Source organism: Mustela putorius, unplaced genomic scaffold (assembly GCF_011764305.1).
Source record: "Mustela putorius furo isolate JIRA1106 unplaced genomic scaffold, ASM1176430v1.1 tig00003853_pilon_pilon_pilon, whole genome shotgun sequence".
Taxonomy (NCBI): Eukaryota; Metazoa; Chordata; class Mammalia; order Carnivora; family Mustelidae; genus Mustela; species Mustela putorius.
In genome coordinates, this window is record NW_025422005.1 from 635904 (window position 1) to 663893 (window position 27990).

Below are 27990 nucleotides of genomic sequence, written 5' to 3' on the forward strand. Positions count from 1 at the left end.
GGACGACTTCCCAGCGGTCCTGGGTGTTGTGGTCTGTGAGTCCTTTACAGTCCAACAGTTTCAAGAGCAAATTTATAAAAACTCAACTTTTTTAAACAAGATTTTTATTTATTTGACAAACAGGTAGACAGGCAGAGAGAGGAGGAAGCAGGCTCCCTGCCGAGCAGAGAGCCCGCCGCGGGGCTCGATCCCAGGACCCCGGGATCGTGACCTGAGCCGAAGGCAGAGGCTTTAACCCACTGAGCCACCCAGGCGCCCCCAAAACTCAACATTTTTACAGCAAAATCTTTCTTACGTGTCATCCGGGGAAACAGTTTTGAAGTGCTGTCGTGTGACCCCGGGGACTTTCCCTCCTGCCCTCGGAGCTCCCAGTTGCCCTCCAAGCCGCTGCCTCCAGCCACTGCGTGCAGAGCGCTTTGCGCCGCTCCGCAGACACGTTCCCGAGCTGCCGTCCTGTCCCCTCTCTCTGCCTGCCGAAGGTTCTTGTCTCTAAATACTCAAAGGAAGCACTGCTGCCCGCTAAGGTGGCCTCAGAGATTTCACCATGGGGTGGTTTGAGTTGTTCGTGGTGGTTGCCACACAGGTGTTTTTATCTGAACTCGCTGGAGTTCCAACTTCTTCCTTTGACTGGATTCCAGGAAGCAGAATTTTGGGCGAAAGCATATAGACTGGTCAGGATTCTCCATACTCTGCTGGGTTTCAAGTGGGGTCGTTTAAATACTGCCTCTGCTCATCTGCACACCCAAGGCTGCAGCATAGATGCCGGTGTAGACACGAGTCCGTCAGGATGCAGTCCCTGTGAAGGAGGAGACCTGACCAACAAAGACGCTGAGGCGGAGACTCCCCTGAAGCCTGCCTGTGAAGCTCTAGCTGGGGTGCCAGGCCCTCTGCCCAAGCCCTGCCTCCCTGCAAGACAGGACTTCCCAGCGGTCTGACCTCTGGGTCCCTTCTGACAACGATCTCTTCCTTTAGGGTTTGGATGACGTTTGAAAGGTGATCTGGAAAGCAGGAAGGAAAGCGTCCGTGGCAAGTTCACGGGTCCCTCGCAGATGGCTGAGCTGCTGTGTGTGCAGCTCCTGGCTTCCTGGCCCTCACCCCTCTCATCAGGCTTCATCTGTGTGTGGGTCCTAGTCTGATGGCCCCACCTGGGTGGGATCATGGAGTCCACAGGCCCAGAGGAGCCCCATTCCCAGGCAACGGGGAGGACAGCGGAGAAGTCGGGATGGGGGCCCCGGAGCTCCCAAAGCCCAGAGAATGGGGCCTGGGTCAAGTTCTTTTGGGTGGGAAGGTGGAGGCCCCCTTTTCTATGCCACCAGGCCCACCGACAAAGCTGTCAGGGAGCACCGACAAGCAGCTGGTTTGGAACAACAGCTCCCATCCCTAAACCAGAGAACTGAGCCCTTCCAGGGAACCCTTTGGGTACCCCCACCCCACACCCTACAGTGTGACCCCTTGGTCTGACGCTGGTGGAGGCACTTGCAGCCTCTGTCCCTGGGATTCAGCCTCTGGGCACCATGGGGCTAAAAGTCATGGAAGCAAAACCACAGGATTAGGGAGCAGCCCCTTTGCTATCTCAGGCCAGTGTCTGGGGAGCAGCGCTGGTGAGCGAGGGGCCATGCCTGGCCTCACTGTGCTCACAGGAAGCCATGGGCTGAGGTCAACTCCTGCCTCTGTCCTCTGTGCTGCTGGGGAAGAGGCCAGCCTTGACTGGAGGCCTCCGTGGGAGGAGCAGCATGGGAGGGCCACAGCTGATGCAGGCCACCTGTGGGCGGGGCACTGGCCAGCGGGTCTGCAGATGGCTTGGGACATACCCTGCCATCCCTCTCTTTCCTCTGCCCCACCCCAACCTCAACCCCACTTCACCCCTTCCCACCAAATCCTCAGTGTTTCCATGATTCTGAAAACCACCCAACCTCTGGCCTGGATCTTTCTGAAGGAGAATGTGCCGTAAGTGGCTGATCTCCACGTGGTCACTGTGCAGTTCCCGCCTTCTCCCATGTCCCTCTCACCCCCCCCCCCAATTCTCTCTGTGCTCCTGCAGCTGATCCTTCACTCTGGGTCCCCCTCACCCCCAGGCAGACTAGCTGGTTCCTGGTATCTAGTGGCTTCCAGGTCAGGTAACACGGGGCAGGAGGGGAGCTACTGCTTTTGGGGACAGCATTGCTGGGACACGGCCAGTGGCATGGACTGACGTGGAAGGGAGGCCAGCCAGGTGGGGAACTTGGCAGAGGCCTGGGTTGGGGTCTGGCCCTGTGCTGCTCCGACTTAGCCAGCAAAGGCCAGAAAGGGTTCCAAGGCTACTGCCCTGAAGCCTGGAAGCTTGGGGCGGCCTGAGACCCTTGGCCTCTGTGCCCTCCCTCTTCCTTTCCCAAGGCAGGAAAGTCCAAGGCTCACAGGTCAACAGCCATTGTTTTTTTTTTTTTAATATTTTATTTATTTATTTGACAGACAAAGATCATGAGCAGGCAGAGAGGCAGGCGGAGAGGGGGAAGCAGGCTCCCAGCTGAGCAGAGAGCCCGATGTGGGGCTCGATCCCAGGACCCTGAGATCATGACCTGAGCCGAAGGCAGAGGCTTTAACCCACTGAGCCGCCCAGGTGCCCCATCAACAGCCATTATTGAGACACGTGGCCTTGTGGTTAAAGGCAGCGCCCAACACCCAGCGAGCCCTCTCCAGCTGATGCTGGCCCTTGCCCTCAAAGTGCGCCTTCTGCCACCAGAGGGGACAAAGCCTAGCCTGGGATCCGCACGCACCGCCAGCTCGAATCTTGAGAACCTCTGGATGTCGGGGTTGAGTTCGGGTGCCTGCCCCACCCTGCCACCTGTGGCACCTGTGCAAACTGACCACAGGTGCCTGTATTTCCCAGCAGGCCAGCCCACAGACTGCAGAGGCCTCCTGGCCACTGGGACACCTGAGCAGCAAGGTGACTTGCTCCCACACGTGCACCAGGAGAGCAGGGGGTCCCGGTCAGGGCAGGCCAAGGCCACATATGGCCCCGGGAGGCTGATGCTCTAGGACTGGCCTGGGAGGAGGGCCAGGGAGGCTAGGGGAGAGCTCAGCTGCTTCTCCCCTTCCCCACAGGCCTCTGCAGATGGCTGGGGGCGCCCGGTGTCCCAGCACACAGGGCTTCCGTGTCCTCCTGCCTGTCTGCAGTGCTCAGCTGGGCTCCTGGCAAAGCCTTCCCCCACGTTCACCGACACCTAGTCAAGACCATGTGGAGTGGGAGGCGAGAGAAGAGTATGTGCCAGAGCCTGGCCCCTGCTCCCTGACCCCAGCAGGCCTGGATGCAGCTGTGGGGAGGACTTCGGAGCCTCTGGGGGTCCCCTTGGGCCAGTCCTCTGATTTACCTGGGAGCATGTCCCTTTCTGTAGACTCAAGCCCGCTCCCTCACCCAAGCCTCTGCTCTACCCTTCAGGACAGGTGGTGACACCCAGTTCGACACCCCTTCTGGGAAGAACAGGTGCTGAGCCCCAGGCCTACCGGTGCCAATGGCAAGGCGGACGGGGGCACCTGGGTTGGGAGTCAACGTGGCAGCCGCCTGGGCAAGAGCCCCTCTGCCTCACACATCCCAACAGCGCACTCGGCGTCCACAGACTCTAGAAGCCTGGCCTGCCTCTCTAAGCATCTCTGTGTTGGTTACAAAGAACCAAATAAAGTTGCCAGCCAATCCAAGTTTTTAAACAAGTCTGTTTATTGAAAGGATCTGAAAATATTGTAATAAGGCTTTCAACGACATCTAACAAATATTCGAGATATTAACAATATGAAACATTAAGAATTTACTTCAAAAAATCCAATGTTTTCTAGATCATTCCAAATCCTGCTGCTTTTGGACTTGGTTAATACTTGCTTTTTTTTTTTTTGTCTAAACCAGTGACCCAAATCCCAAATGCCACTGTCTTTTGGACCTAAAGCTGGGAGTTTTGGTTCGGGCCCCTCTCAGCCCAAGGGAGGCTGGGCAGCAACCCTCTAACCGCGTCCCGCCCCTGCTGGATGGCTATGCAGGCCCTTCCCTTTCCAACTCCAGGCCATTAGCCAAGAACCACCTGAGGGCCAGAATCCCCGAAGCATGGATGTAGAGGCCACGCTCAGGCCACAGAGCCTGTTCCACCGAGGCCCCTGGCTGAGGGTGGCTGCCCGCGCGGGCCCCCAGCCTTTCTATCAGCCCAAGAAAAAAGGGCAGTTTCTGTCCCTTCTATTCTTGCCAATTCAACAGATAAAAATTGCAGCTCCAAGAGATACCAGTTACTCAGAAACAGATGCCCAAATACAGGACGTCTGTCAGGCAACAATAACCAGGGGCCAAAGCCACATGCACTGAGCCACGGCTCCCACCAGAGCACACAGGCTCGGGGGCCCATGTGGCAAGCACACGTGCCCACGCCCTACGCAGCCAGCGGGCAGTGGAGTGACCGCTGGAATGATGGGAGCTTCCTCGCGAGCTGAAGGCCCACGGGGAGAAGCAAGAGCAGAACCAACACACAACGACCCAACCACCTCTTTCCTCACTAAGCAGTGGCGTCCTCATCTTCCAGCTGCAGGAGCAAGTCCCACGGCTTACTCACCGAGAAGCACCCTCTCCCCGTGGGCCGTCACCCCACGGTGAGCACACTGAACAGAGTGGTCCCAGCACACAGTGCCACACGGAGCACGTGTAAACATTGGAGCAAGCTCCATTTCGTGACAGTACAAATCCCGCTCCCTACAATACAGTCTGTACGCAAGCAGTTCAAAAAGCTTAAAATGATCTCTACAAAGTGTACACAGGACTTAAAATACCTTCCAGGGTGCAGAGGGAGCCGCCCCTGCTTGGTGAGGAATGTGCATGGGTCTGACCTCCCACCGGGCCACCGCTGGGCTCCTGAGCCACAGCAGTGGGGGAGGGGAGGGCCTGGAGACCAAGGCAGGAAGGTGCGCCCAGAGGAGGTGCAGGTGCAGGGCAGGAAGGGGGGACCCTCCACGCATCAGCCAATCAAACACCAAACTGCTCTCTCCAGAAGCGTCCCCTTCCGGTCCTTTTAGGGGAAAAGGTGCAGGACTTAAGGGGAAAATTGTGGTAGCTAAAGGAAGATTTTTGGCTACAAGACATTTATTTTCGACACGGAAAGACAGATCAAGCCGTTGTGATCCCCTCTGAATTTCAACAGGCTGACTGAAGCGCGAGTTTCCTGACGAGGAATCACAGAAGAGCACATCCCCCTCTGGCGTCCCCGCCCTGGGACCAGGCTCTGAGGGACAGCACCGGCACACACAGCCCTGGTGCGGACTTCCGAGCCCCACCAGCATTCACTTTTGTTTAGAAATGCAAAAAGAAGTCAGATTTAAAATGTTAAAAAATGGCTGATCTGGTCGACAAAAGGCAGATTCCTGGCTCTTCCCGGGCTACAAAAGAAAGTGCTGTGACTTCTGATGTCTGCTCGGGGCTCAGGTCAGCCTGCTCCCGGAGGGCAAGTGGGAACGAGGCAGCGGAGCAGCTTCGGGTCTCTGGGGTCCCTAGTGTGGACAGCAGGAGCTCAGGCCTAACCGGCTCCCTCTTCCTCCTCCCCCTCCCCCGCCCCCCCCCTCCTCCTCCTCCTCCTCCGTGAAGTGCGCCTGCTTCTTCCGCACGTTCCAGTGGAGACACTGCGCCAGGCTCTCGAACCAGTCGCTCACGGGGTCTCGGACGCAGATGGAGGGGAGAGGGTAGCAAGAGGTAGTGATGCTGATGCTGAGGAGTGGGAGACATGGCACAGATGAGCCCCTCCCCACGGCCATGCCCACCCCAGCCCAGCTGGGGACCATCTCAGCTCTGCTCCCGCCACTGGCTGCACGGCTGGGGCCTGCCCCATCCTAAGAACAGGTGCAGCTGGCGGGGCACCAGGGCAGGCCGGAGTGAGGGGCTGTGGATCTGTCGCCCTCAAGGTCAGCCCAGAACATGGGCCAACACGCTTCAACCTGTGTGGGAGACCAGCTGCCCGACAGGCCCTCGTCTCCCCGCCAGCTCTCAAGGCCAGGGCTCTGTCTCTAGGGCCTGCACAAGCCAACGGCAACAAGGGTATGAAGGCGGCAGGGAGGGCCCGAGCCCCTCATTCCTACTCCTTGCTGGCCCCAGGGCTCACACACCTGTCCCCATGGCGGATCTCCTGTCTCTTTCGTCCGTCGAAGGACACCCATGCAGTGTTCCTTGCTTCTGGCGACAGCATGATCTGGAGGGGGCAAGGAGGGCAGGTGTGGGCTCGTGAGGGCAGCTGAGCCCCTTGGATCCCCGCCCTGGGGTGCAGCACTGGGCAGGCGGACTCTTGAAGGTATCCCCACCACCTCCTCTACACGAAGGGCAGTTCCAGGCCATGAAGGTCTCATACTTTTGTCGCACTGACCCCAATCCCGGGAATAAGACAGGCAGCCGTCAAGCCCAGTTGCCGACCACCCACCCAGGGCCAGGGACACCATCCAGGAGTCTGGCTCTAGTCCTCTCTCCCTGTGACCTGCAGATGTGGCCCTGCCTACCGGGGCTCACAGCCAGGGACACGCCAGCCCAGGGTGGACCAAAGTGGGGAGCGCGAGGCAGGCAAAGAGCAGAGACGGAGGATCAGTGGCGGGCACCGGGTACGCCAGGACCACGTGCCGCTCACCTGCCCTCAACCAGTGGGGACCAGCCCCTCCCCCCAAGGGCCCACAGCCCTGCTGGAGGGGCTGGCCCAGCTCTCAGTGCTGCACCTGGCCAGACAAGGGAGAGAGTGAAGCCCCTTCCGGCACCCAGCAAGGTGGGCCCACAACCCAGCGGGTGCTGGGGTCACAGCCGGGGACAAAGGGGGTGGTCAGCGTGGCAGGCCCCAGGCAACAGCCTGAACCGGAGAGGGGAGAGGTGGACTCTGACCTTCAGCTCGACCCCCGCGGGGACCACGATAGGCCGGAACGACAGCGAGTGGGGGCAGATGGGCGTGATCATGATGGCCGGCACGTTGGGGTGGATCATGGAGGCCCCGGCGGCGGCCGCATACGCTGTGCTGCCCGTCGGGGTGGAGACGATCACCCCTGGTGGACAGGCCGCAGGGTCACTCTCTGTGGTCCTGTTCCCACCCCCCACTGCCGTGGGACCTCAGGTGGCTACCTACCATCACCCTGCACTGTGGTGATGAGGTGCCCATCCAGGTAGACATCCACGTTGGACAGGTATGAGGAGGGGCCTCTGTCAATCACCACCTCGTTCAGGACCTGGAGGCACAAAGTCACTGCACACAGGCAGGGGCCGGGCAGGGCTGTCCTAGGTGGCCGGCCCCATAGGCACCTGCACTGTTTCTGGGCTCTCTGGGAGGTCCTGAGGTCAGGGGAACCCAATGGGCCCAGGCCTGAGTCCCACCACCCTGTGCCCCTTCCTGAGGCCATAGCATGGGCAGGGCAGGGCCTGGAGCCGGGCCAGGGCCCACGTCCACAGACCTGGTACTGCATGACCTGCTTCCCAACCTCCGCGTCCAGGTCCACGGGCATCACGCCGTTCTCGATGACCCCGTTGGGCACCGCCATCTTCTTCCCTCTGAGCTCCTTCACGACTCTGACCTTCAGTCGGCTCCGAAGAACAACGGCCGCATTCCCTGGGGGCCAGCAGGGTCACGGCCGGGGAGGTTGGTGGGGAACGGGCAGTGGCGGCCTGCAGGAGGCAATGACACCCCTGCCCGACCGGAGACCACCCTTCTTCTCCCAGACTGAGGGCAGAACCCGAGCCTTCCGTAAAGGCCAATCCATGGCTACCAACCAGCACACACAGCCGCTTCCGCCAGGGACCCCCTCCAACTTCTCAGTGTGAGGAAAACAGTATTGGAAGTGTTCGAAAATCTTAAATCTCTGAATCTTCAAACACTTAAATATTGCTCTACACATCATTAAAAAAATCCAAAGACCTGGGACGCCTGGGTGGCTCAGTTGGTTGAGCAGCTGCCTTCGGCTCAGGTCATGATCTCAGCGTCCTGGGATCGAGTCCCACATCAGGCTCCTTGCTCAGCAGGGAGCCTGCTTCTCCCTCTGCCTCTGCCTGTGCTCGCTCTCTCCCCCCGCTCTGATAAATAAATAAAATCTTAGGAAAAAAAAAAAAAAAAATCCAAAGACCAAGTGAGGAGACAATCCCATGTTCAGAACTCCTTGTGAGTTCCAGAACATTCCGACTTACCCTGTATCACCTGAGTAACTTGGGACTGAAAGTTCTCAAAGTTGAAGGGGGTCAGGAAGCCCAGGGAGCCCAGGTGGAACGCCATGACCGGAGGCACGCTGCCCTGTGAGCCGATGAGGCGGCCAGTCAGCCAGCCGATCCACGCAAGAGCCACCCCACTTGGCCCCAGCCCTGACGGACCACCCCCGCCTGACTGTTCCCAGGAATGGACAGGCACATGAGTGCACGGCCAGTGGCGGGGTGCGGGAGGTGGCCAGCAGGCTGATCCCAAGCGACCGCACAGGAAGAGGTCAGCCAGCAGACAGGGAGGCCGGAAGGAGCGGATGCAAAGCTGATGCGGAGCGGATGAGAAGCCAACGCAACGGGACCGACCAGCCTGCTGGCCGTGGAGACAGAGAGAGCTGGTCAGGCAAGGACACAAGCCACCTTGCCAGAGCCTCCCCCTGCAGAGTGAAGGCGGACTCTGGGTAACCCCAGTGTGCTTCCAGGCAGACTCCCATCCTCTGGAGCCTCCACAGGCCTCCCGGGTACCCTGGAGGGTCAGCCTGGGGCCACTGCCTTCATCCTGCTGTGGGCCCCATCCCCTAGGCCACGAGGCGCTTCTCCTCATGGGTGCCACGTGTCTGTGGGTCGGCAGCAGCCCCCTAGGCCCGTTTCTGCACCACTGCCCCCCTTCTTCCCAGCCAGTCCTGCTGCCCAGCCCGGGCTCCACTGTCGGCAGCACTCCTGGTGAGGACGGAGACCCAGACAGGGCAGATGAGACACTTGGCATTGTTTGCAGACCTGCTCTACAGCCAGATAACCAAACTAAAGCTCTGTATCAGAGTAAGAAGAACGTAGAACTCGGCATCCCCGAGGCATCAAGCCACGAGGTGTAAGAAGGGTAGACAGCCTCCCTGGGAAACCGCCTCCTCGTGTGGTGCCGAGGCCGGAAGCCCGCACAGCTCACCGGGAACAGTGAGGACGCGTAGAGCAGGGTCCCGTCCCCGCCCAGGCATATGATGAAATCGATCTGATTGGAAATGTCATCATAATCTAGAAAACACAGCAGACACAACAAAAGGTGTCTCGGCAGCCCTTGGTGCCACAGGGCACTATGCCCACGATGAGGCAGGAGCGCTAGAAGCTTCTGCCAGGTCTGGGGCAGGGGTGCGAGCACCTTCGGAAGTGACAGAGCCGAAAGCAAACTCACCTTCTCGGAAGGTGCAGAACTTCTTCTTGACTGGTCCAAAGTTGTCATCGCTCACTATGGCAGGGTCTTCCAGAACTTTCTTCTCCACATACACAATCATGTTGTTCTCCTGAAAGGGAGACAACAAGCCGGTCAGCCCCACCACCAAGACCCGGTTCAGACCAGGCTGGTCTTCTGGGAAGCCTCCTCTTGAGCCTCAGGACTTTACAAGGAGGAGGAAACGCATTCCTCAGGCCCAGAGGGCAGACTTCTTTCAACCTGCTCATGCAGATTTCTATCCTTCTGGAGGCCGTGACCCTCCGTTACACAACAACTCACTTGCCTGAAATGGGCGGCGGCTGCTGCTGCTTTTTTTTTTTTTTTTTTTTTAAAGATTTTACTTATTTATTTGACAGAGACACACAGTAAGAGAGGGAACACAAGCAGGGGGAGTGGGGGAGGGAGAAGCAGGCTTCCCGCTGAGGAGGGAGCCCGATGCAGGGCTCAATCCCAGGACCCTGCGATCATGGAATCATGATCCCAGGTGCCCCTGAAATGGGCTTCCTGACTTGGTCAGCTCTGGGATCACAAAGCCAGAACCTGGCTAGTTGGCCAACTCCATGCCACCCCCACCCCATGGCCCAGAAGAGCACGGAGCCTACTGAGCGCCAGAGCGGAGTCTGGCTGGCGCAGATGCGGTGGGGGTGCCAAGGGGGCTCTGGGTTGCCACCCCTCAAGCAGGCTCACTCACTTCCATCAGGTACACGCACAGCTCCTTGAAGGGCTGCAGCAGGCTGGCGTCCCGGATCTTCTTGACGACGAGAACGCTCTTTGGGGACTTGTTCCATGTCAGCCGCTGGCTGGCAGGGTCCTGGATGTGCCTGCGAGGGGAGAGGAGTGTCCACACTGGGAGCGCGAACCCTTGGGAGGACAGGCACAGCACATCCTCGGAGGCCTTTCTCCCAGACCTTAGACGTGTGCGAGCCCCACTAAAAACTGCAAAACCATGACCCAAACCATGACCCAAACCACGAACACAGAGGCGTGGTGTCCGATGTCCTCCATCAGTGAGCGTCACTCACCCTGGCCAGGCGTTTCTGCACGAGGAGCCATGCACGACGCCCTCTGTGAGCGTCATCGTCTGCCCAGGTCACGTGCTGGCTCACAAGTGCGGTGCAGTGGCTTCGGTCATAGCGTTTTGGTCCCACTTTGCTAACAAAGGAAGTGTAGGGCACACCAGCCCCCAAAAACTCTCCTGAGCACCTGCACTATAAACTTAATTTCTGTAAACTCAAAACTGAAAGTGAAACAATCCTAAAGTTGACTTTTGAAAGGCACTATGGCAGGAAAACTCCCTAAAACTAAAAACAAGCACACCTTAATCTTTTTACCATTTACATGATCCTCTTGGCCAATCACCTATTTAAAACAAAAAGTCCTGAGATCCCCTTTAACAGCAAAGAGGCCGGACGGCAGGTGCCGTGCACTTCACTGAACTCGCTGGCTGCGCTCGGCTGTTGACCGGGTGCGGTGCCACAGGCCAGCCACACCGGAGTCTGAGCTGGGCTGTGGAACCGGCTTGGCCCAGTGGGAGGAGCTGTCAGCGCTTCATCAGGTGGAGGGGTGTGCACTCCCCAAACATCGTCCCTGTGCTTGGCTGTGGGCCTCAGAAGCCATGTGGGCAGCGCGCGGACCCCTGCCTGGGTCGAAGCCCTTTTGTGCCGACCCAGGCGTGCAGGGCCTGTGTCTGAGGGGTCTGGCCCTGAGCCCTGAGACTGTGCCCAGGCAAAGCAGCCACAGTGTGTCCTGCACAGGCCTGGGCGTCAACTGTGATCAGCCTCCCGCTGGGTCACGACAAGGTGGGGATGTGACCCTTCCCCGGCATACAGGTCGTGCGTGCCGGACGGGAGAGCGAGGGAGCCTGTGAGCAAACAGGTGACTGGAGCCACTGCCTAGTGAGCCAAAGGCAACGACACGTGGGCGACTCTCCACATTTCAACATAAAAGAAAACACACATTCACGGTGAAATTTCAGACAGTAAATTAGGACGTAGAAGTTCTCTGAGATCTCTATCCTATCTTACTTTCGAGCATTAGAGAAGTTGTGTCAGGACGGAGCCTCAGCCAGGTGCGGGGCTGGAAAGGGGCAGGGCCAAGGTGGAGAAAAGGAGCCCTGTCGTCCAGAGACAGCAGCCCCAGCTGAAGTGTCGGGCACAGGGGCTGGAAAGGGCAGACGAGGCTGTTCCTTCCTCAGCTCCAACGGGTAGCGCCAGAGACCCTTTGCGGCATCTGCCGTTCTGCCTGGAGCACCCGGCGGGACCAGCCCGTCGAAGCCACCTGAGGCTCACAAGGCCGACACCCCCGCCCCCCACAAAGTGACTGTGGCTCTGCTGGGAGTACAGGATGGCTAATCAAGGTTGGACAGTGAGAGGCCACTCGTGGTGGCACTTAGGCCGAGCAGAGTGACAAGGAGAGAACAGGTCTGCCAAGACCAGGAAGTGCAGGGAGACGCCCTCGGGCAGCTGGCGAGAGGCCACGGGAGAGCCGGGCTGGGCCAGAGCGAACAGGAAGGCATGAGGCACGGGAGAAGGCAGGGCTTGGCACAGCAGCTGCTGGGACTCTGGGTTTGGGGGCGTTGGGCGGGGCCAAGTTACCAATGTGGCTGCAGTGCAGGGCGGGCTGTAGGGTACTAGAGGGGCCGCGTCTGAACAGGACCTGCCCCGAGCTTTGCAGTAACCAGCAGCCGCAGACAGCACCTGGATCTGACAGACACTAAGACTTCATTCCTGCGCCCATAAGAGGTGGGACAGCCTTGTCGCTGGGTTTCCTGGTCACAGGAAACACCAGTTTACAGGGCACTCGCCTGGGGAGTCTGGAGGTGGCAGCACTGCACCAGCCACCTGGAACCGGTTCAGCCTGTGACCCGAGGCCAAGGGTCCCCACTGCCGGGCCTGCCTCCTGGGACCCCAGACAAGTCAGTTGAGGAGGCACACCTGAGCCCGCGGCTCTCACCCCTGTGCAAAATGTGGGATCCTCACAGCTTGCCCTGAAGGAGAGGAGCCTGTAAGGGCCCCTCAAAAGGCCTCGACTACAGGGGCTGGAGCTCCCACAGGCGCCAGGCACAAGGCTCAGGGCGGGGTGGAATTCTGACCGTTCAACAGAAAGCACCCACGCCAGGTAAGTGACGTCAGTGCGTTCTCCTCGGACTTGAAGCACAGCCAGACCACCATACAGCGGCCTTGACGGAGCTCCCGGCCTTCTGGAACCATGTGACCCTTCGACGCCAGAAGCCAGATAGTCACTGAGTCCAGAGAAATGACCCTGATTGCTTCATTTTTATAGTTTCTCATCCAGGCACCGCGGGGCCCCCGAAAGCGCGCTGGTGGCGTGGGGGTACTTGTAACAGCCACACCTGCAAGGAGACACTTCTCTCGAAAGTAAACGCAGAAACCCCAAATAGCCGACTGATGTCTGTTTTAAGAATAATTAAAGGAGGGGTGCCCAGGGGGCGCAGTGGGTGAAGCCTCTGCCTTCGGCTCAGGTCACACGATCCCAGGGTCTGGGATCGAGCCCCGCATCGGGCTCCCTGCTCGGCGGGGACCTGCTAGCTCCTGTTCCTCCACCTTGTGCTCTCCCTTTCTCTCTCAAAAATCAAATCAGCAGAGAAGCATGTCTGACCCTATTCCTGTGTGAAAAACATTGTTTCCTCCTATACTTTTGCCAAAACTTAACAGTAACTCTGAAGACAACAGCTGAAGTAGGTGAAGTCCGTCCAGCTGCGGTGCCCGGGGAGCAGGACCGGCCTGACCCCCAGCCGGCGGGAAGGCAAAGAGGCCCGTGCTCCCTGGAGCCAGCGGTTGCCCTGTGGCTTCCCTGACTAGAAAAGTGCACTTCTCACCCGGAGTCAGAACCTTCCCCAGTGCCGCGACCCCATGACAGCACAGGCCCCCAAGGAGCAACCCCGCACTCACATGATGGTCTGGGGGTTCTGCAGCACGCAGGCCTTTGGTCCAAACGTGGTCACCGGGCATGGCCCATGCAGAGAGCGAGTCCTCCTGCGGGGGGGAGAGGACACAGCTGGTGAGCAGACCTCGGTGAGCAGACCTCGGACCGTCGGACTCTAGAGAGGCTTTCATCGCAACGACTTTTCTCCCAGCATCTGCATCCCGTGGCGGCCCCAGGAGATCCCGCCCTGGAGCCCCACACGCTGTTTTTGTAGCATCAACAGTCAGAGCGCGCGCCTCAGAGAAAGGTCCCCAAACCAGGGCGGGTGTCCAGGCCCTACCCCAGGAACAGGGAGGACTCCCTCTGGGGACAGGCCTGGAACTCCGAATCCGAGCAGCCCCTCTGCCCAAGTCTGTCTGGTGACCGGTCCTCCAGCCTATACTTGGGAATCAAAACCTGAGAGACCAACCCTTAATGACCTAGATGAAGATTCTAGCAAAAGTGCTCACGCTGAGTTGCACAGTCACTAAGAAAGCTACTACTCGAACAGCCCAACTTCTCCAATAACTGAAATGTGACTCAACCATAATCCAATCACCAAACAAAGCGGCTGTGGCCAGCTCACGTCACGGGGACACCACCACCTGGCTGGCCTGCCCCCTCCCTGCTCGAGAGGGCTCAACGCCCACCCTGGCACAGGCTGGGGGGAGCGACAGGGACATCCCCCAGTGATAGGCTAATGGAACATGTTCAACCCCGATGGCATCGCTGTCCTGTTCTACACGCAAAGACGACCGAAGGGAGCAGACTTCATCTTCAACCTTCTTATGGGGTCCGCAAAATCTTCAAATTCAACGCAGACCAAACAGATTTTCTGGCTGTCTTGGAAAGGGCACCCGCCCTTCGAGAGAGCCCTGGAGTCCAGGGAAAGCTACAGCTCGTGGGCCCCACGCAGGCCCAGAGGAAAGGCAGCTCACGGCGGGCCTTGCCAGCGGGCTCAAGGACACATGTCCGTCTGCCTCCCCCGCGGGGGCCCCCTCTGACCCGCGGTCACCACTCCCCGCTGTCCGGCCTCAGAACTGGGAGGCCGTGAGCCGATCCGCACAGGACCGACAGGCGGACGCAGCGCGGCCAGAACACGGAGTCTCACACAGCTTGGAAGCTGCAGCAGCACGGCCGCTCCCACGCGGGCTCTAGAGCTTTCCACGCAGGGAACGGCCCGCCCGTGCGCCACCCCCGCTCCATTCACCCCCGAGGGAAGGCGCTGCCCTGAGAAAAGGTGGCACTTTCCCCCCCAAACGCGCCCTCGCGTCTGAGAGGTTGGACCCACTTGAGAAGCAGCATTGGCTCTGGCCACTTCCGCCCCAAACTCACCGCGGCCACGGCCCCAGCAGCCAGGGCAGCGGCGCCACCAGCACAGCAGGCCCGGCCGGCCGCCCCGTGGGCAGCTGTTGCTCAAGCACTTGTGCAAGAGCACGCGCTGTGGGGCGCGGGCCGGGCCACGGAGCTTGCCCAACTCCCCTGCGGCCACACGCAGCCCCGTGCCAGCCCCGCCAGCGCGTGGGTCCCGCTGCCGTGCCTTCAGGGGCCACCCACATGCCTTGGAAACCAAAAGCGGGGCAGGCACTGGCCGAGAGGGGAAGGAAAGGAACACTGTCCCGGGCGGGTGCCCCTGGGAGCCGCGCCAGCTGCTCTGGGACACACGCTGTCACCGTCGGTCCGAGCGACCGCGCCGCTGAGGGTGGCGGCTGGGGGAGGGCTTTGTACCTGAACTCTTTGGTGCTCGCCAGGGCAGGCGAGGCAGACAGGCTGCGGGACTTGGCCCGGCCCCGGATGGGGTGGTTGGGCCCCCAGTCCTCGTCCCCATGGCACGCGGAGCAGCGGTACGAGGCCGGATCTGCGCTCTGCGCCTTACTCATGTTGACTTTCTCGTGTTCCGTTTCCACAGTCGTTAAGCAAGGATTCCGATCAGGAAAACACGGACGCCTTAATTTAATAAAACAAATAAAGTAAATAAATATGCAGGCAGAAAACGCTATATACACAGAGACGCACCCGCTTCACCAGGAGACAGAAACGGCTGAAGTCCCATCTGCCGAAGGACTTGAGAACAGTCTCTTTCTATCCCCAAGAGACTGGGGAAGGGCTTAGGAACCTACCTGTGTTTCCAGTGAATCCAGAAGACCTAAGGGCCACAGGGTAAGAAAGAGCCAGCCGGCTGCAGCTGTGGTACTTCTGCCACAGACAAGGCCCAGCGCCGGCAAGAGGAACAGTCACTGGCGGGGACACCGGGCGAGCCCCGCAGGGCTGTGCAGCGTTAAACGCCCCTCCGGGCCGCAGAGCGGAACAGTTCACTCAGTAAGACAGACAAGTGGATACACACTGGACTCTAGGCCCTGCCAACGAGTAGATAAAACATCTGCCAAAACTGACCTCTTTTGGCCTCAAAGAAAACATCAATTTCCAAACACTAGTAAGGCAGAGAACCTTACCATCCAACCACAGCACAACAAAATCAGGAAAAGACCAAAAGGTAGGAACAAAGAAAACAATCTTGCAACCACCCGAACTGCCTCAACTTTGTCCCAAGCCTCTTGGGGCTCAAAGCAACCCTGCAACGCATCGAAATGACCAGAATAGTATGAACGCAAACCAAAGTCACTGCCGCCCCGCTAAGGTGTGCAGGAGTTTTCGAGAAGGAAGAGTAATGAGCCGAGATTCTTATAAAGCTAGAAAAGGAATAAGGTAAGTTTAAGAAAGGCAGATGCGGCGACAGAGAGAGGCAGAAGCCAGTACACTGAGCAACGGAAGAAGAAGGGCGGAGTTGGACGAAAACCCAGTGCAGATCTAGGGACCAAACAGGGAAATCTCCAAGGGCAGGAAGCGCCACCACAGGGTCACGGCAAGGGCCCTGCAGCTATGGAGCCACCCGGACCTGCCTGAGGGGAGAGCAGGTGGCACAGGCTTGTGGCGGGCATGAGCAGGTGGCACCGGGGGAGCCAGCAGGATGACCAGCCGCACAGCCCCCACTGCAGGGACAGGCGAGGGAAACGAAGACCCCGGCAGAGGCTGGAGCACACAGAAAACCCCTGTTCCCAAGGAGGGGCTGAGGCCGTGTCAGAGGATGCCGGCCCTGCAGGAGGTGAACGCGGAGCGGCGGGGGCAGAAGGGACCCTCAGAGACCACAGACAAGCCCGGGCCTCTATGGCAGGAGAAAGGTGATGGCGCCCCTGCACCCCTACCCCGGCCGCACCTTACAGCCACCAGAGGGGCTTCAGGAAATCATTCCCACGTCCAACCTGGACTGAAGGCATCAGTAGTTTTATGAGCTCCCAGCTGGGGGTGCCCCAGGGGGTGCTCAGAAGGTGAAGCCATTGCCTTTGGCTCGGGTCATGATTCCCGGGGTCCTCAGATCGAGCCCCACCGCGGAGCCCCATGTCCCGAAGCCACACATCCAGCTGCCTGCTCAGTGGGGAGTCTGCTTCTCCCTCTGCCCCTGCCTCAGCCCACTGGTGTCCTCTCCGTCTCACTCACTCGCTCTCAAATAAATCTTAAAAAAAAAAAGCTTCCCAGGTGATTCTAAATTTTAGCTAGAGCTGACAACACTGCCCTAGTGGACCAGGACCCTCACAGCTTGAGGAACACGGACGTTTTAACCAAGCATGAACCACCCTACTCAGTACTGTACCCGAGGGCGCAGCCAGCGGAACAAGGCAGGAAAACGAAACAAAAGTCTTAAGGATGAAAAAGGAACCGGTCAAACTGCAGTGCTGGGGCACCCGGCTGGCTCAGTCCTAGGGTTGTGAGTTCAAGTCTTGATCTTGGGATGATGAGTTCAAGCCCCACACTGGTGCAGAGATTACTTAAAAACCTGTACTGTCAGATGACATGGTCTTCTATACAGAAAGGTCTACAAAAATGTGACTAGCTCAGTTAAGCAGCTGACTCTTGGTTTCTGCTGAGGTCATTATCTTGGGTTCCCGGGATCGAGCCCCGCACTGGGCTGCGGACTCGGCGGGAGTCTGCTTGGGCACTCTCTCCCTCTCCCTCTGCCCCTCCCCCCGCTCGTGCACACTCTCTGAAATAAACAGATGAGTCTGAAAAATAAATAAATAAACAAAAATACTATTTACAACGGCACCGAAACCAAAGCTTATAAGGAAATAGTTGGCAAAAGAGGTAGGGAGCCTAACTCGCGTTATCGTCAGGCGTGGCTGTAGTGCGGAGCGTGTGGCTCTAGGCAACTGACAGAGCCACGCCTGAGCGTCCCTGTGACAAGGGCTGTCACCCTAAGAACACACCATCTGACCCTGCGCTGACGGGACGTTAACCAGACCCACCGCAGCAGCCGCTTCCCGACACACTCACAACGCATCGGCACACGGCACGCCCGAGACGGGGGCCGGGGATCACGGGCGTCTCCCTGGGAGCAGCACAGACCCTGCACACTGGGGACGACGAAAGCTGCTGACGGACATGAACGGACATGAACGGAAGCGAACAGTGGAGACAAGAGCAGGTCCGCGGACCGAGAGGCTGACACTTAGACTTCAGCTCTCCAACTGACTTGGGCTCTCAGTTCCCACACACAAACCCCTGCAGCCTCTCCTACAGAAAATGACGAACTGGGTGGCTCGGTTGGTTAAGTGTCCGTCTCTCTCTTTCTTCAATCTGAGAGAGAGGGGCCAGAGGGAGGGCAGCGGGAGACGGCATCCCACCCCGACTGCACGCTGAGTGCGGAGCCTGAAACGTCCAACTCCTGATTTTGACTCAGGCCCCGGTCTGGAGGTTGGGAGTCCCAAACCCCACACCAGGCTCCACCCTCAGTGCCGAGTCTGCCTGAGACTGCCTCTGCCTCGACACCACCCCCAACCCATGCTCTCTCTCTTTCCTAAAAAAAAAAAAGACAAACTGATTCTAGAACTCACATGGAAATGTGGACGACCTAGGCCTAGGATAGCTAAAAAAACTGAAAAAGAACAAAGTAAGACTAACATTTCCTGACTTCATGATCTACAGTCACGCTACCGTACCCAGACAGCGTGGTACCGACACACACACGCAGATCACGGAAGCACAACAAATTCCAGAACACCGCCCTCACACAGGTACAACCAGCAGATTTTCTTTTTAAATTAAATTTATTTGTAATAAAGTGATGCCTACACCCAATGTGGGGTTCAAATCCACAACCCTGAGATCGGGAGTCACATGCTTTTCCAACCAAGCCGCCAGCACCCCTCGATCACTGGATCTTCAACAGACACGCCAGGGGATTCGACGGAGCACATCATGGTTTCCTCAAGCTGTGCTACCAAAGCTTGGCAGCCGCGTCTAAAAGACTGAGGTCAAACTCTTCACCCCACCCACAGGCATCACACGACACTTTCCACAAATCGAGGGTCTGGGGCTGTCCTGTGCTGAGTGCGTCTAGCAGCACCATTTCCCACCAGCATCACTCATTTCCTGTGTGTCTCTGTGTCACACTGGGCTAATTCTGGCAATATTTCCAAGTTTTCACTAGTGTATTTGTGACGGTGGTCTGTGATCCGTGATGACTGTTCTGGGGCACCCCTCCCTCATGCCCATTCAAGACGGCAAACTCAGGTGAAGCGCTGTATGTGTTCTGACTCCTCCACAGACCCGCTGGTCCGGCCCTTCCCCTCCCCAGGCCTCCCTCCTCCCTCAGACAAAACAATACTGAAACTGGGCCAATCAATATCCGTACATCGGCCTCTAATGGTCAAGTGGAAGGAAGACTGGCCCATCTCTCACATCACTTATCTGTTTTTTTAAAAGGAGGCTCCATGCTCAACTTGGGGCCTGAACTCGTGACCTGAGATCGAGAGTCCCAGTTTACTGACCGAGCCAGCCGGCCAGGCCCTCTGCACATCTCTCACTTTAAATCAAAGCTAGACATGACGCAGGGCAGTGAGGAAGGCTGAAAACCGAGATGGGCCCAAAGCTAGCCTCCTGCCCCAGTGGGCCAAGCTGTTAGCTCAAAGGAGAAACTCCTGAAGTGTCACTCCAGTGAACACACAAAGACAAGAAAGCAAAACAGCCTTACTGCTGATGGAACCAGCCAGCCTCTCGCTTCTCGGCCTTTTGGTAAGATCAAGTGAAACCAGCCACAGTCTAACCCAAAGGAAAGCCCTGACTCTCCTCGACTCTGTAAAGGCTGAGAGGGGGAAGCTGCAGAGGGTTTAACAGACAGAAGCCGTCTCTGTTATGCGAAAGTACACGCAGACAAGCACCTGCCGATGCAGAAGCAGCGTCAAGTTCTTCAGAAGGTCCAGCAGAGATCACCAGTGAAGGTGGCTTGCTTAACATATTATCAATGGAGACAAAGCCACCTGACTTTGGGAGAAGATGCCATCTAGGGCTGTCTTAGCCAGAGAGTAGAAGTCATTGCCTGACTTCAAAGCTTCAAAGGACAGACTGATTCTCTTGTCAGGGGCTAATGTAGCTGGTGACTTTAGGTTGAAGCCAACGCTCCCTGACCACTGAGAAAATCCAAGTGTCCTTAAGGATTATGCTAAGAGGGGCGCCTGGGTGGCTCAGTGGGTGAAGCCTCTGCCTTCGGCTCGGGTCAAGGTCTCAGGGTCCTGGGACTGAGCCCCGCATCGGGCTCTCTGCTCAGCGGGGAGCCTGCTTCCCCCTCCTTTCTGCCTGCTTGTGATCTGTCAAATAAATAAATAAAATCTTAAACAAACAAACTTGATTGCTAGGGTGCCTGGACAACTCAGTCAGTTAGGAGCCCAACTTTTTTTTATTAAGATGCATTAATTAATTTATTTATTTAGAGTGTGTGTAAACGCGGGGGTAGAGGAGCAGAGAGAAAAGCAGAATCTCAAGCAGGCTCCATACCCAGCGTGGAGCCCAACGCTTGGTCTCATGACCCTGAGATCCTGACCTGAGCTGAAACCAAGAATCCCACACTAATCAACTAAGCCATTCAGGTGCCACGCCCCCCCCCTTTTTAAGATTTTATTTTTAAGTACTCCCTACACCTAACAGGAGGCTGGAACTCACAACTGGAGATCAAGAATCATGCTCTCAGAGTGTCTGGGTGGCTCAGTGGGTTGAGCCTCTGCCTTCGGCTCAGGTCCTGATCTCAGGGTCCTGGGATCGAGTCCCGCAACGGGCTCTCTGCTCAGTGGGGAGCCTGCTTCCCTCTCTCTCTCTCTCTCTGCCTGCCTCTCTGCCTATTCGTGCTCTCTCTCTGTTACGTGAATAAATAAAATCTTAAAAAAAAAAAAAAAGACTCACACCTTCCACCAACTGAGCCGGCTGGACGCCCCTCACTTGTGGCCTGTTTCCTTCCCCTTCTGAGAATGGAAGCTCCAGAAACTCTGTTACTGAGGCTCTCCCGGCCTGCAAGGAGCCTCAGCGAATTCACATGGCTACTGCCGGCCAAGACAAGGAGAAGACGAGCAGGCAGCTGTGTGTTTAAGGTCAGAGCTCTGGGGACAGGCTGGTCCAGGCACAGAGATCCGGGCTCTATCAGCACGTGGTGAGTGCTTACAGCCCTGGAACTAGATGGACTAGAACTAGAACGAAATGGACTCCCTAGGGGGTGGGCAGGGGACCCAAGGGCTGAATCTGGGGCAGGCCCCCATTTAGGAGCCGCATGGAAGGGTCAGGAGAGACGTCTGGGAGGAAACCGGCACTGCGAGGCGGAGAGCGCAAGACCAGTGAGGACTTCAGGAGGCACGACTGGGGGCGGCACCAAGTGCCAGGAGGGGGGGACAGAAAGGCCGGGCGTGGGGCCCAAAAAAGTGCCAGGACAAACTGGTAAGAGATTCAGGATGGCACAGATTTGTTCAATATGTGGAAACAGTGACGTGCGTGTTTACCGCGTTAGAACTACGCAAAGGCCGCGTCATCAGTGACTGGACTGAGCACCTTCTCTCCGCCCAGCACCGCCCCAAGGGCTTCTCTCTCATAATTTACGTAGTCCTCACAAGGACCTGGGGCACCTGGGAGGCTCAGTCAGTTAAGCGTCTGCCTTCGGCTCAGGTCATGCATGACCCCAGGGTCCTGGGATCGAGCCCCAGGTTGGGCTCCCTGCTCAACGGGAAGCCTGCTTCTCCCTCTGCCTGCGGCTCCCCCTGCTTGCGGGCACATGCTCTCCCTCTCTCTGTCTCATTCTCTCTCTGACAAATAAATAGCTTTAAAAAAATAAATATACATTTATATAAAATAATAGCGTCATAATGCTGAATGGTTACAGACGGTGGGTTACAGATGCTGACTGCACTGACGTCGGTGAACACTGAGTGACCTACAGAAACTGCTGAGTCGACGCTGTACGCCAGCTATGATCGAGGAAAACCCTCTAAGGGTCTGACATACAAGGAAAACCATCTTGGAGTTAAGTCAACAGGACTGTATGGAAACTTCACTCAAACCCAAAGTCTGATTTACGGCCCCCACGCATGCACGGCACACCTGCTGAAGGAGCAGCCTAGGAAAATCAGCTCGTCCTCGAGATGTCCCTCAGCGCTCCCACTCCGTGCATTCCGTCCCGACAAACTTGGGACTCCTGCCTACGTGCTAATCTGTAATCTTTTAAGCTTTTACAAGATGTAAAAAGTATATTATGCCGCAAAAATCATTCATTTCCTGGAGTGCCTTCTTCCCTATGAAGATGCATTTCCAGGGCAACCGTCCTAACTTGAGCTCAAATAAAACTTTCTTACTTCTAGAGATTCTTTTTTTTTTTTCTTTAGATTTATTTATTTGAGAAAGAGCGTGCACGGGCACGTACGTGAGTGCAGGGCGGGGGCGTCAGAGGGAGACTCTCAGACAGACTCCCTGGTGGGGGCAGAGCCTGACCTGGTACTTGACCTCACAACCCTGAGTTTGTGACCTTAGCCGAAACCAAGAGTCACTGACAGGGCCATCCGGGCGCTCCAACTTTGACTGTAGAAGGTTTGTTCACTTTGTGTTGACAACATGAATTAAAACAAACACGCAAACACACGAGCATTCTTTGCCAACAGAAGCTCAGCAAAGGAGGGGCAGCTTCAGTTCTGCGCTGGGGCCGAGAGGCCTTGCAGAAGCCTCACCGGCTGCCCTGAGAGGAGAGGCCAGCCGAGTCCTCTCCAGACCTGCAGCTCCAGCACAAGGCCGCTGAAACGCCTCACTGTGCATGGGACTCGGAGCTACTTACTGCCAAGAAAGGACGAAAGAGGCGCGTCAGTTAAAGGAGCCTACTCGGCGAGTTCTAACGGTGCAACCTTTAAAAGGAAATAACCAGCAGGGGTCGGAACCAAAGATGTCTGAGAAAGGAAGGACAGGCTGATCGGTGACACACAGGCTAGCTACGACCCAAACACGGGTGAACGCAGGGAGCTGTGTGACTGCCACCTCAACGAGGGGAGCCCAGCCAGGGCTGTGCTGTTGGCCGGCAGGTGCACTGCCGTCCGTCCAAGAAGGGAGGAGAAGCGGAAGCAGGGCTGCCTGCAGGAATATGGACCTCATCCAAGACCAGGATGGCTGGCGAGCAGCCAAAACACATCCAGGTCCAGTGCCCACCCTGCCAGGTCCCGACCGAGCGCTCACCTCGTGGCACCTGACACGCTCAAATGAGACGCATGGGCGTGTCTAGGACACGGAGGCCCAGGGTCACCCAGCTAGGATGGGGCAGAGCTGGCATCTGGGACCGAGCTCCTAAGGCCCTGTTCAAGGCCACGGCGCACATACGAGAGTTCCCAACATGCAGCGTGCGGTGTGCGAAGCCGCATTCCAACCGGGCCACCAGCTCCTCTCCTGCCCCGGGAGAAGCGCTGCGTCCAAACCGGTCTGCGGCCGAGCTCGCAGGCCATGCCGTCTCAGCTTCCAGGCACAGCTTAACAACTCAACTGCGCCGAGCCTCGGACAGCTCTTTGCAGGGGACAAACGGGGTCTGCTCAGGGGCACACAGTGATGTGCGTCCGTTATTTGTCCGTAAAGCTGGGGAAAGAAGAGTGAACTTCAACCTGAACTTGAGACTTCCAACAAACATTAACTAAGCACGAATCAAAATGGGTTATGCCAAGTGTAAAACACAACCTGTAAAATTTTTATTAGAAAATGCAGGTGCAGGCTGCCCGGCTGGCTCGGCTGGTGGAGCTCCCGTCTTGGGGCTGAAAGTTCAAGCCCCACATTGGGTGGAGAGGTTAACTTAAAAATAAAATCGTAGGGGTGCCTGGGTGGCTCAGTAGGTTAAGCCTCTGCCTTCGGCTCGGGTCATGATCTCAGGGTCCTGGGATCGAGTCCCGCATCGGGCTCTCTGCTCAGAGGGGAGCCTGCTTCCTCCCTCTCTCTCTGTCTACTTGTGATGTCTGCCTGTCAAATACATAAATGAATAAAATCTTGGAAAGGAAGAAAGAACGAACAAAGGAGAACTTTCTCCTTTGATGCAGGACTAGAGAGAACTTTTACACATGACATACACAGTTCACAAAAGGTAACAAAAGAATCATCAATACGCTGGACCTCACTGGGGTGAGGCGCTTGCTGTGGGGAAAACCCTGTGAAGAGAACAAAACAAGCTGCAGAGCGGGAGAAAGTGTTTGCAAAGGAGATACGCAACCAAGGTTTTCATCTAGAATACGCACAGAAATCTCAAAAGGCAAAAGTCTAAAAACCAATTAGAAAATGGGCAAGAGGGACGGACGACGCCGAGTCCGAGCGCCCGTAAGCACACGAAGGTCCGCGGCACTGGCCGCCAGGAGATACAGACACCAGTGCCACGGCCCCTGCCGGGATGCTAAGACAGCCGGAGCCAGACTGCAGAGAGACCGTCACTCACTCGCACGCTGCTGGAATGCCAAGGGCAGTCAGTCTGGAAGTCTGGCGGTTTCTTATAAAATCTTAAAAAAGAGAAGTATAGAACCCTGCAACTGCAAGCTGGCTTTTATCTCAGAGTAATAAAAACGCCTGTCCACATAAACACGGCTCGGGAGTGTTCCCAGCAGCTTCATGTGCAATCGAGGGACTGCAGCTGGCCGCCCCAAGGTCTCTCTCTTAAAAAAAAAAACAAAACAAAACAAAACAAAAAAAACTACTATTCTATGGGTGTGTAAAATCAAGTCGGGGGGTTACAAGGGTCCCTGCACTATTTCACAACTTCCTGTCTATCTAAAATTATTTCAAAACAATAAAAAAATAAACATATCGGGCACCTGGGGGGCTCAGTGGGTGAAGCCTCTGCCTTCAGCTCAGGTCATGATCTCAGGGTCCTGGGATCGAGCCCCCGCATCGGGCTCTCTGCTCAGCGGGGAGCCTGCTTCCTCCTCTCTCTCTCTCTGCCTGCTGCTCTGCCTACTTGTGATCTCTGTCAGATAAATAAATAAAAATTTAAAAAATATATAAATAAACCTATCAAAACTACAAAAGGCAAATATATTTAAAAATCTTGTATCACCCATTATCTAGAAGCTAGGAATCTTTACTCAGGAAAACTAAGGTGATGACAAGGTCGTTCCAGTCCTGACCTGTTTGAAAGGATGAGGTTCGAATTCCATCTGAATTCATGCACATTCCTAACAGTCTTTTTTTTTTTTTTTTTTCTTCATCTATTTGACAGAGATCACGAGCAGGCAGAGAGGCAGGCAGGGTGGGGAGGGGGAAGCAGGCTCCCCGCCGAGCAAGGAGCCCGATGCGGGGCTCGATCCCAGGACCCTGGGACCATGACCTGAGCCCCCAGGCGCCCCACAAATCTAATTTTAAAAGCGACTGTGGCCCTGGGGAATTTTATTAGGAGCAGAGTGCTGGGCAGCAACCTTCCTAGGAGCCACACGTGCTGGGCAGGGCCAGGCCGCGAAGGCAGGAGTCCGACCGCCGGGACGGCCGAGACACCCGAGAGCCCGCGCGTCCCCGCGGAAAACACCGAAGGGAAAGAAAGGCTCATTCGGTGACCCGAGCCTGCGCGGCGACCCCACGAGCCGAGCGGGCGCGGACGGGAAGGGGCAGCTCCAGACGCGGCGGCGGAGGAAGGGCGGGGGCGGCGGGCTCGGGGGGCAGCGGGGCAGCCGCCAGCCGGACCGCAGACGCGCGCCGCGGGGCCCTCGGAAGCCGGCGCGGCCTCGCGGCCTCAACAGGTGTGCAGGGGGCGGCGAGGCTGCCGGAGCGGCCCGGGCGCGGCTCCCGCCTCTCCGGGGCGCCGGCGGACTCGCCCCGAAGCTCCCCCGGCAACTGTCCGCGGTCAGAGAAGTCCGGGATTTCGGGGACCAAGACGCGGGCTGGACCCCACGACACCGGCACGAACGCCTGCGCCTGCCGTCCGCGGGGCCGGCCGGGGAGCCCGACGGCTGCCTGCCCTGCGCCCGGGGAGCCCGACGGCTGCCTGCCCTGCGCCCGGGGAGCCCGACGGCTGCCTGCCCTGCGCCCGGGGCCGGACGGCTGCCTGCCCTGCGCCCGGGGCCGGACGGCTGCCTGCCCTGCGCCCGGGGCCGGACGGCTGCCTGCCCTGCGCCCGGGGAGCCCGACGGCTGCCTGCCCTGCGCCCGGGGAGCCCGACGGCTGCCTGCCCTGCGCCCGGGGCCGGACGGGCCCGAGAGCCCGAGCCCGTCGGACGCGAAGAGCCGCGGCGCGGCGAGGACCCCCTCCGGCGCCACCCGTGCCCCGCCGCGGCCCCGACCCCGACCCTCCCCAGGCGCCGGCGGCGGGGCAAAGGTCACAGCGAGGGCGCGGCAGGGCGGCGGGGACGGGCTGGCGGGGAGCGAGTCCGCGGTGCCGGGCCGAGGCGCGCCCCGGGCGGGCGGGGAACAGGAACCTGTGACTCGGAATCCCGGCCCGGGGCGTCCGTTCGCTCGCGCCGGGCCCTGCCGCCGTCGCCAGGCCGGCGGCCCCCAGCCCCCGAGGGCGCGGCGCCCCCACCTGCCCCCGAGGGCCCGACCCTCCGGGCTGCCCGCCGACCCGACTCCGGAGGCGGCCGGCGAGGGCGGCCGTCGCGCCCCCAGGCCCACACCGGGGCGGCCCCCCTCCCCCCGGCCCCGGCCCCCGCGCTCCCAGGCCCCCGGGCCGCCCCGCGATCCCGGACGGCGGCGACGGCGGGCGGAGGGCCGGGCCGGCCGGCCGCGCGCACTCACCGTTCGCTGCCCTGGGCGCTTGCGGGGCCGTCCCCTCTCTGGGCCGAGCCCGCGGGCCACGCCGCCCCGCCGCCGCTCACCGTCGCTAGCCGGGCCCCGACGCCGCGGCCGCCCCCCGCCCCATGGCCGCCCCACGGCCGCCGGGACCGCGGCGCCGGCCCGCCGAGCAGCAATGCAGCCAGTGCGCACGCGCGCCCCCGCCCACGCAAGCGCCCCGCCCCGCGCGCACGCCCCGCCCCACGCATGCGCCGCGGCCCGCCCCCGCGCATGCGCCCCGCCTTCGCACGTGGGTCCGCTAGCAAGGACCTGGGGCTGGGGGCGGGGGCCCGGGTGCTGCGGCCTGGGGGTCGGTGGGGGTCGGTGGGGCTGGAGGGGGGAGGCCCGCGGTGGGACATCGGCTGCCCCGACCCCGATAGCGGCCGCCGCGAAGAAGAACCTTGGTTCCCACTTATGCCCCCGCGTTGGCAGCACGTCCACTCGCGCCCCTTGCCCCTGCCCCCTGGCCGCCCCCGCTCCCGTCCACCGCGGGCGGGGTGGGCTGGCTGCTGACCCCCGCGAGCGGTGACAGCACCCGCTTAGGATGCCGTCACTGACGGGGTGTGAATCTGCTCAGGAGGCAGATTCTGTTTTGGGAACTAACACTGGTTGCGGGCAGCTGCGACAGCGCGGCCACTCCGGGCCGGACGGCCAGCGGGGGCGGGGGCGGGGCGCCGCGGGCCTCTCCCACCGCGAGCAGCCTGGCGGGGCCCTACACGCCGCGGGGACTACAGGGGCTCTGGGCGTAGGATGTCAAAGGGTCCCTCCAGGGTGACCTGCTGGCATCGTCATCCGCCTCCCCCTCACCATCACCACCCGAGGACACAGAGGAGAGAGGAAGGGGACCAAGGCCACAGTTATCCACTTTGTAGCTTCAGGTGGAGCTCCAGGCCTCCCCCACCCCAGTCCACCCAGGAGTCCGGTGTCCCAACAGTGTGCCAGGCACCAGGGACACGTCTGCGAATAAAGGGTCACTGTAGAAGAACTGGGGTAGTGCGCCGTTCGGTCCTTGGTGACCTACCTGGCTCCCCACGTGCCCACCGTTATTGCGTGTGTACACGCAGGGCTCCCCACCTGTGTGGAGTGGAGTCCTCTGCGGCAGCGTGGCTGCCCGTTTCCCCTGCCCACATACCTGAGGTGCTCAGTCTCCTCTGGTGGGGTCTTCCGGCCCTGTGTGCAGAGACTCCAAACACAGATGGGCACAAAACAGGACATGTCTCACTACTGTCCTGGGACTACTGGGCAGTGGGGTCACCAAGAGTGAGTAGAAAGGGGGGCAAGGTTGTCAGGAATTTGGGGGGATTTCTCAAGCTCTGTAACTTCCCCATCTGGTTATTTTGGAAACCCAACCACTTCCCGAAAGTGACAGCCAGCCACACCCACGGGGGAGAAGCCTTCTGAGCTGTGTATTTTGCACATGTTCATTAACAGAAAATTAATGCTTGATCCAGCACTTACCATGTTCTAGGGACTGGACTGAGCCTCTGAAGAACCTTCTGGAGCAGGAAGTCTATAGAGAGGACACCAGGGCAGGAGAGCCAGTCTGGTAACTAGCCAAAGTCACACGGCAGGTCCCTTCCTTTGCGTCCTTCTATAAAGGGAACTTGTGCAGATAG

At 58.7% G+C, this 27990-nt stretch overlaps 1 protein-coding gene and 1 long non-coding RNA gene across 5 annotated transcripts; one reads left to right on the forward strand and one right to left on the reverse strand.

Moving 5' to 3' along the window:
• On the forward strand, positions 1 to 3672 carry LOC123387286. The gene is made up of 2 exons (XR_006601609.1): positions 1 to 2923; positions 3082 to 3672. It is a non-coding gene; the product is annotated as an uncharacterized LOC123387286 (long non-coding RNA).
• On the reverse strand, positions 3670 to 27989 carry NADK (NAD kinase). 4 transcript variants are annotated; one of them, XM_045063543.1, is made up of 12 exons: positions 27833 to 27989; positions 15027 to 15245; positions 13286 to 13369; positions 10066 to 10195; positions 9336 to 9444; positions 9093 to 9178; positions 8144 to 8246; positions 7417 to 7571; positions 7095 to 7194; positions 6857 to 7014; positions 6103 to 6185; positions 3670 to 5707 (listed from the first exon to the last, which is right to left on the reverse strand). In XM_045063543.1, the coding sequence occupies exons 2-12, from the start codon at positions 15176 to 15178 to the stop codon at positions 5494 to 5496; spliced, it is 1374 nt and encodes a 457-aa protein (XP_044919478.1). In that variant the 5' UTR covers positions 15179 to 15245; positions 27833 to 27989; the 3' UTR covers positions 3670 to 5493. The 4 variants fall into 4 exon arrangements, with proteins under 4 accessions (XP_044919478.1, XP_044919477.1, XP_044919476.1 ...); XM_045063542.1 differs by lacking the exon at positions 27833 to 27989 and adding an exon at positions 27507 to 27659; XM_045063541.1 differs by lacking the exon at positions 27833 to 27989 and adding an exon at positions 26339 to 26748.
• Between the last annotated feature and the right edge of the window lies 1 nt (position 27990).

Coding starts and splice junctions, on each gene's coding strand:
- NADK (XM_045063541.1), bottom strand. CDS start 26,733: ATGTCCCACCGCGGGCCTCCCCCCTCCAGCCCCACCGACCCCCACCGA. Junction 7,015..7,094: donor CACCACAGTGCAGGGTGATG/GTAGGTAGCCAC, acceptor CCTGTCCACCAG/GGGTGATCGTCTCCACCCCG. Junction 6,186..6,856: donor CCGCGGGGGTCGAGCTGAAG/GTCAGAGTCCAC, acceptor TGCCCCCTCCAG/ATCATGCTGTCGCCAGAAGC.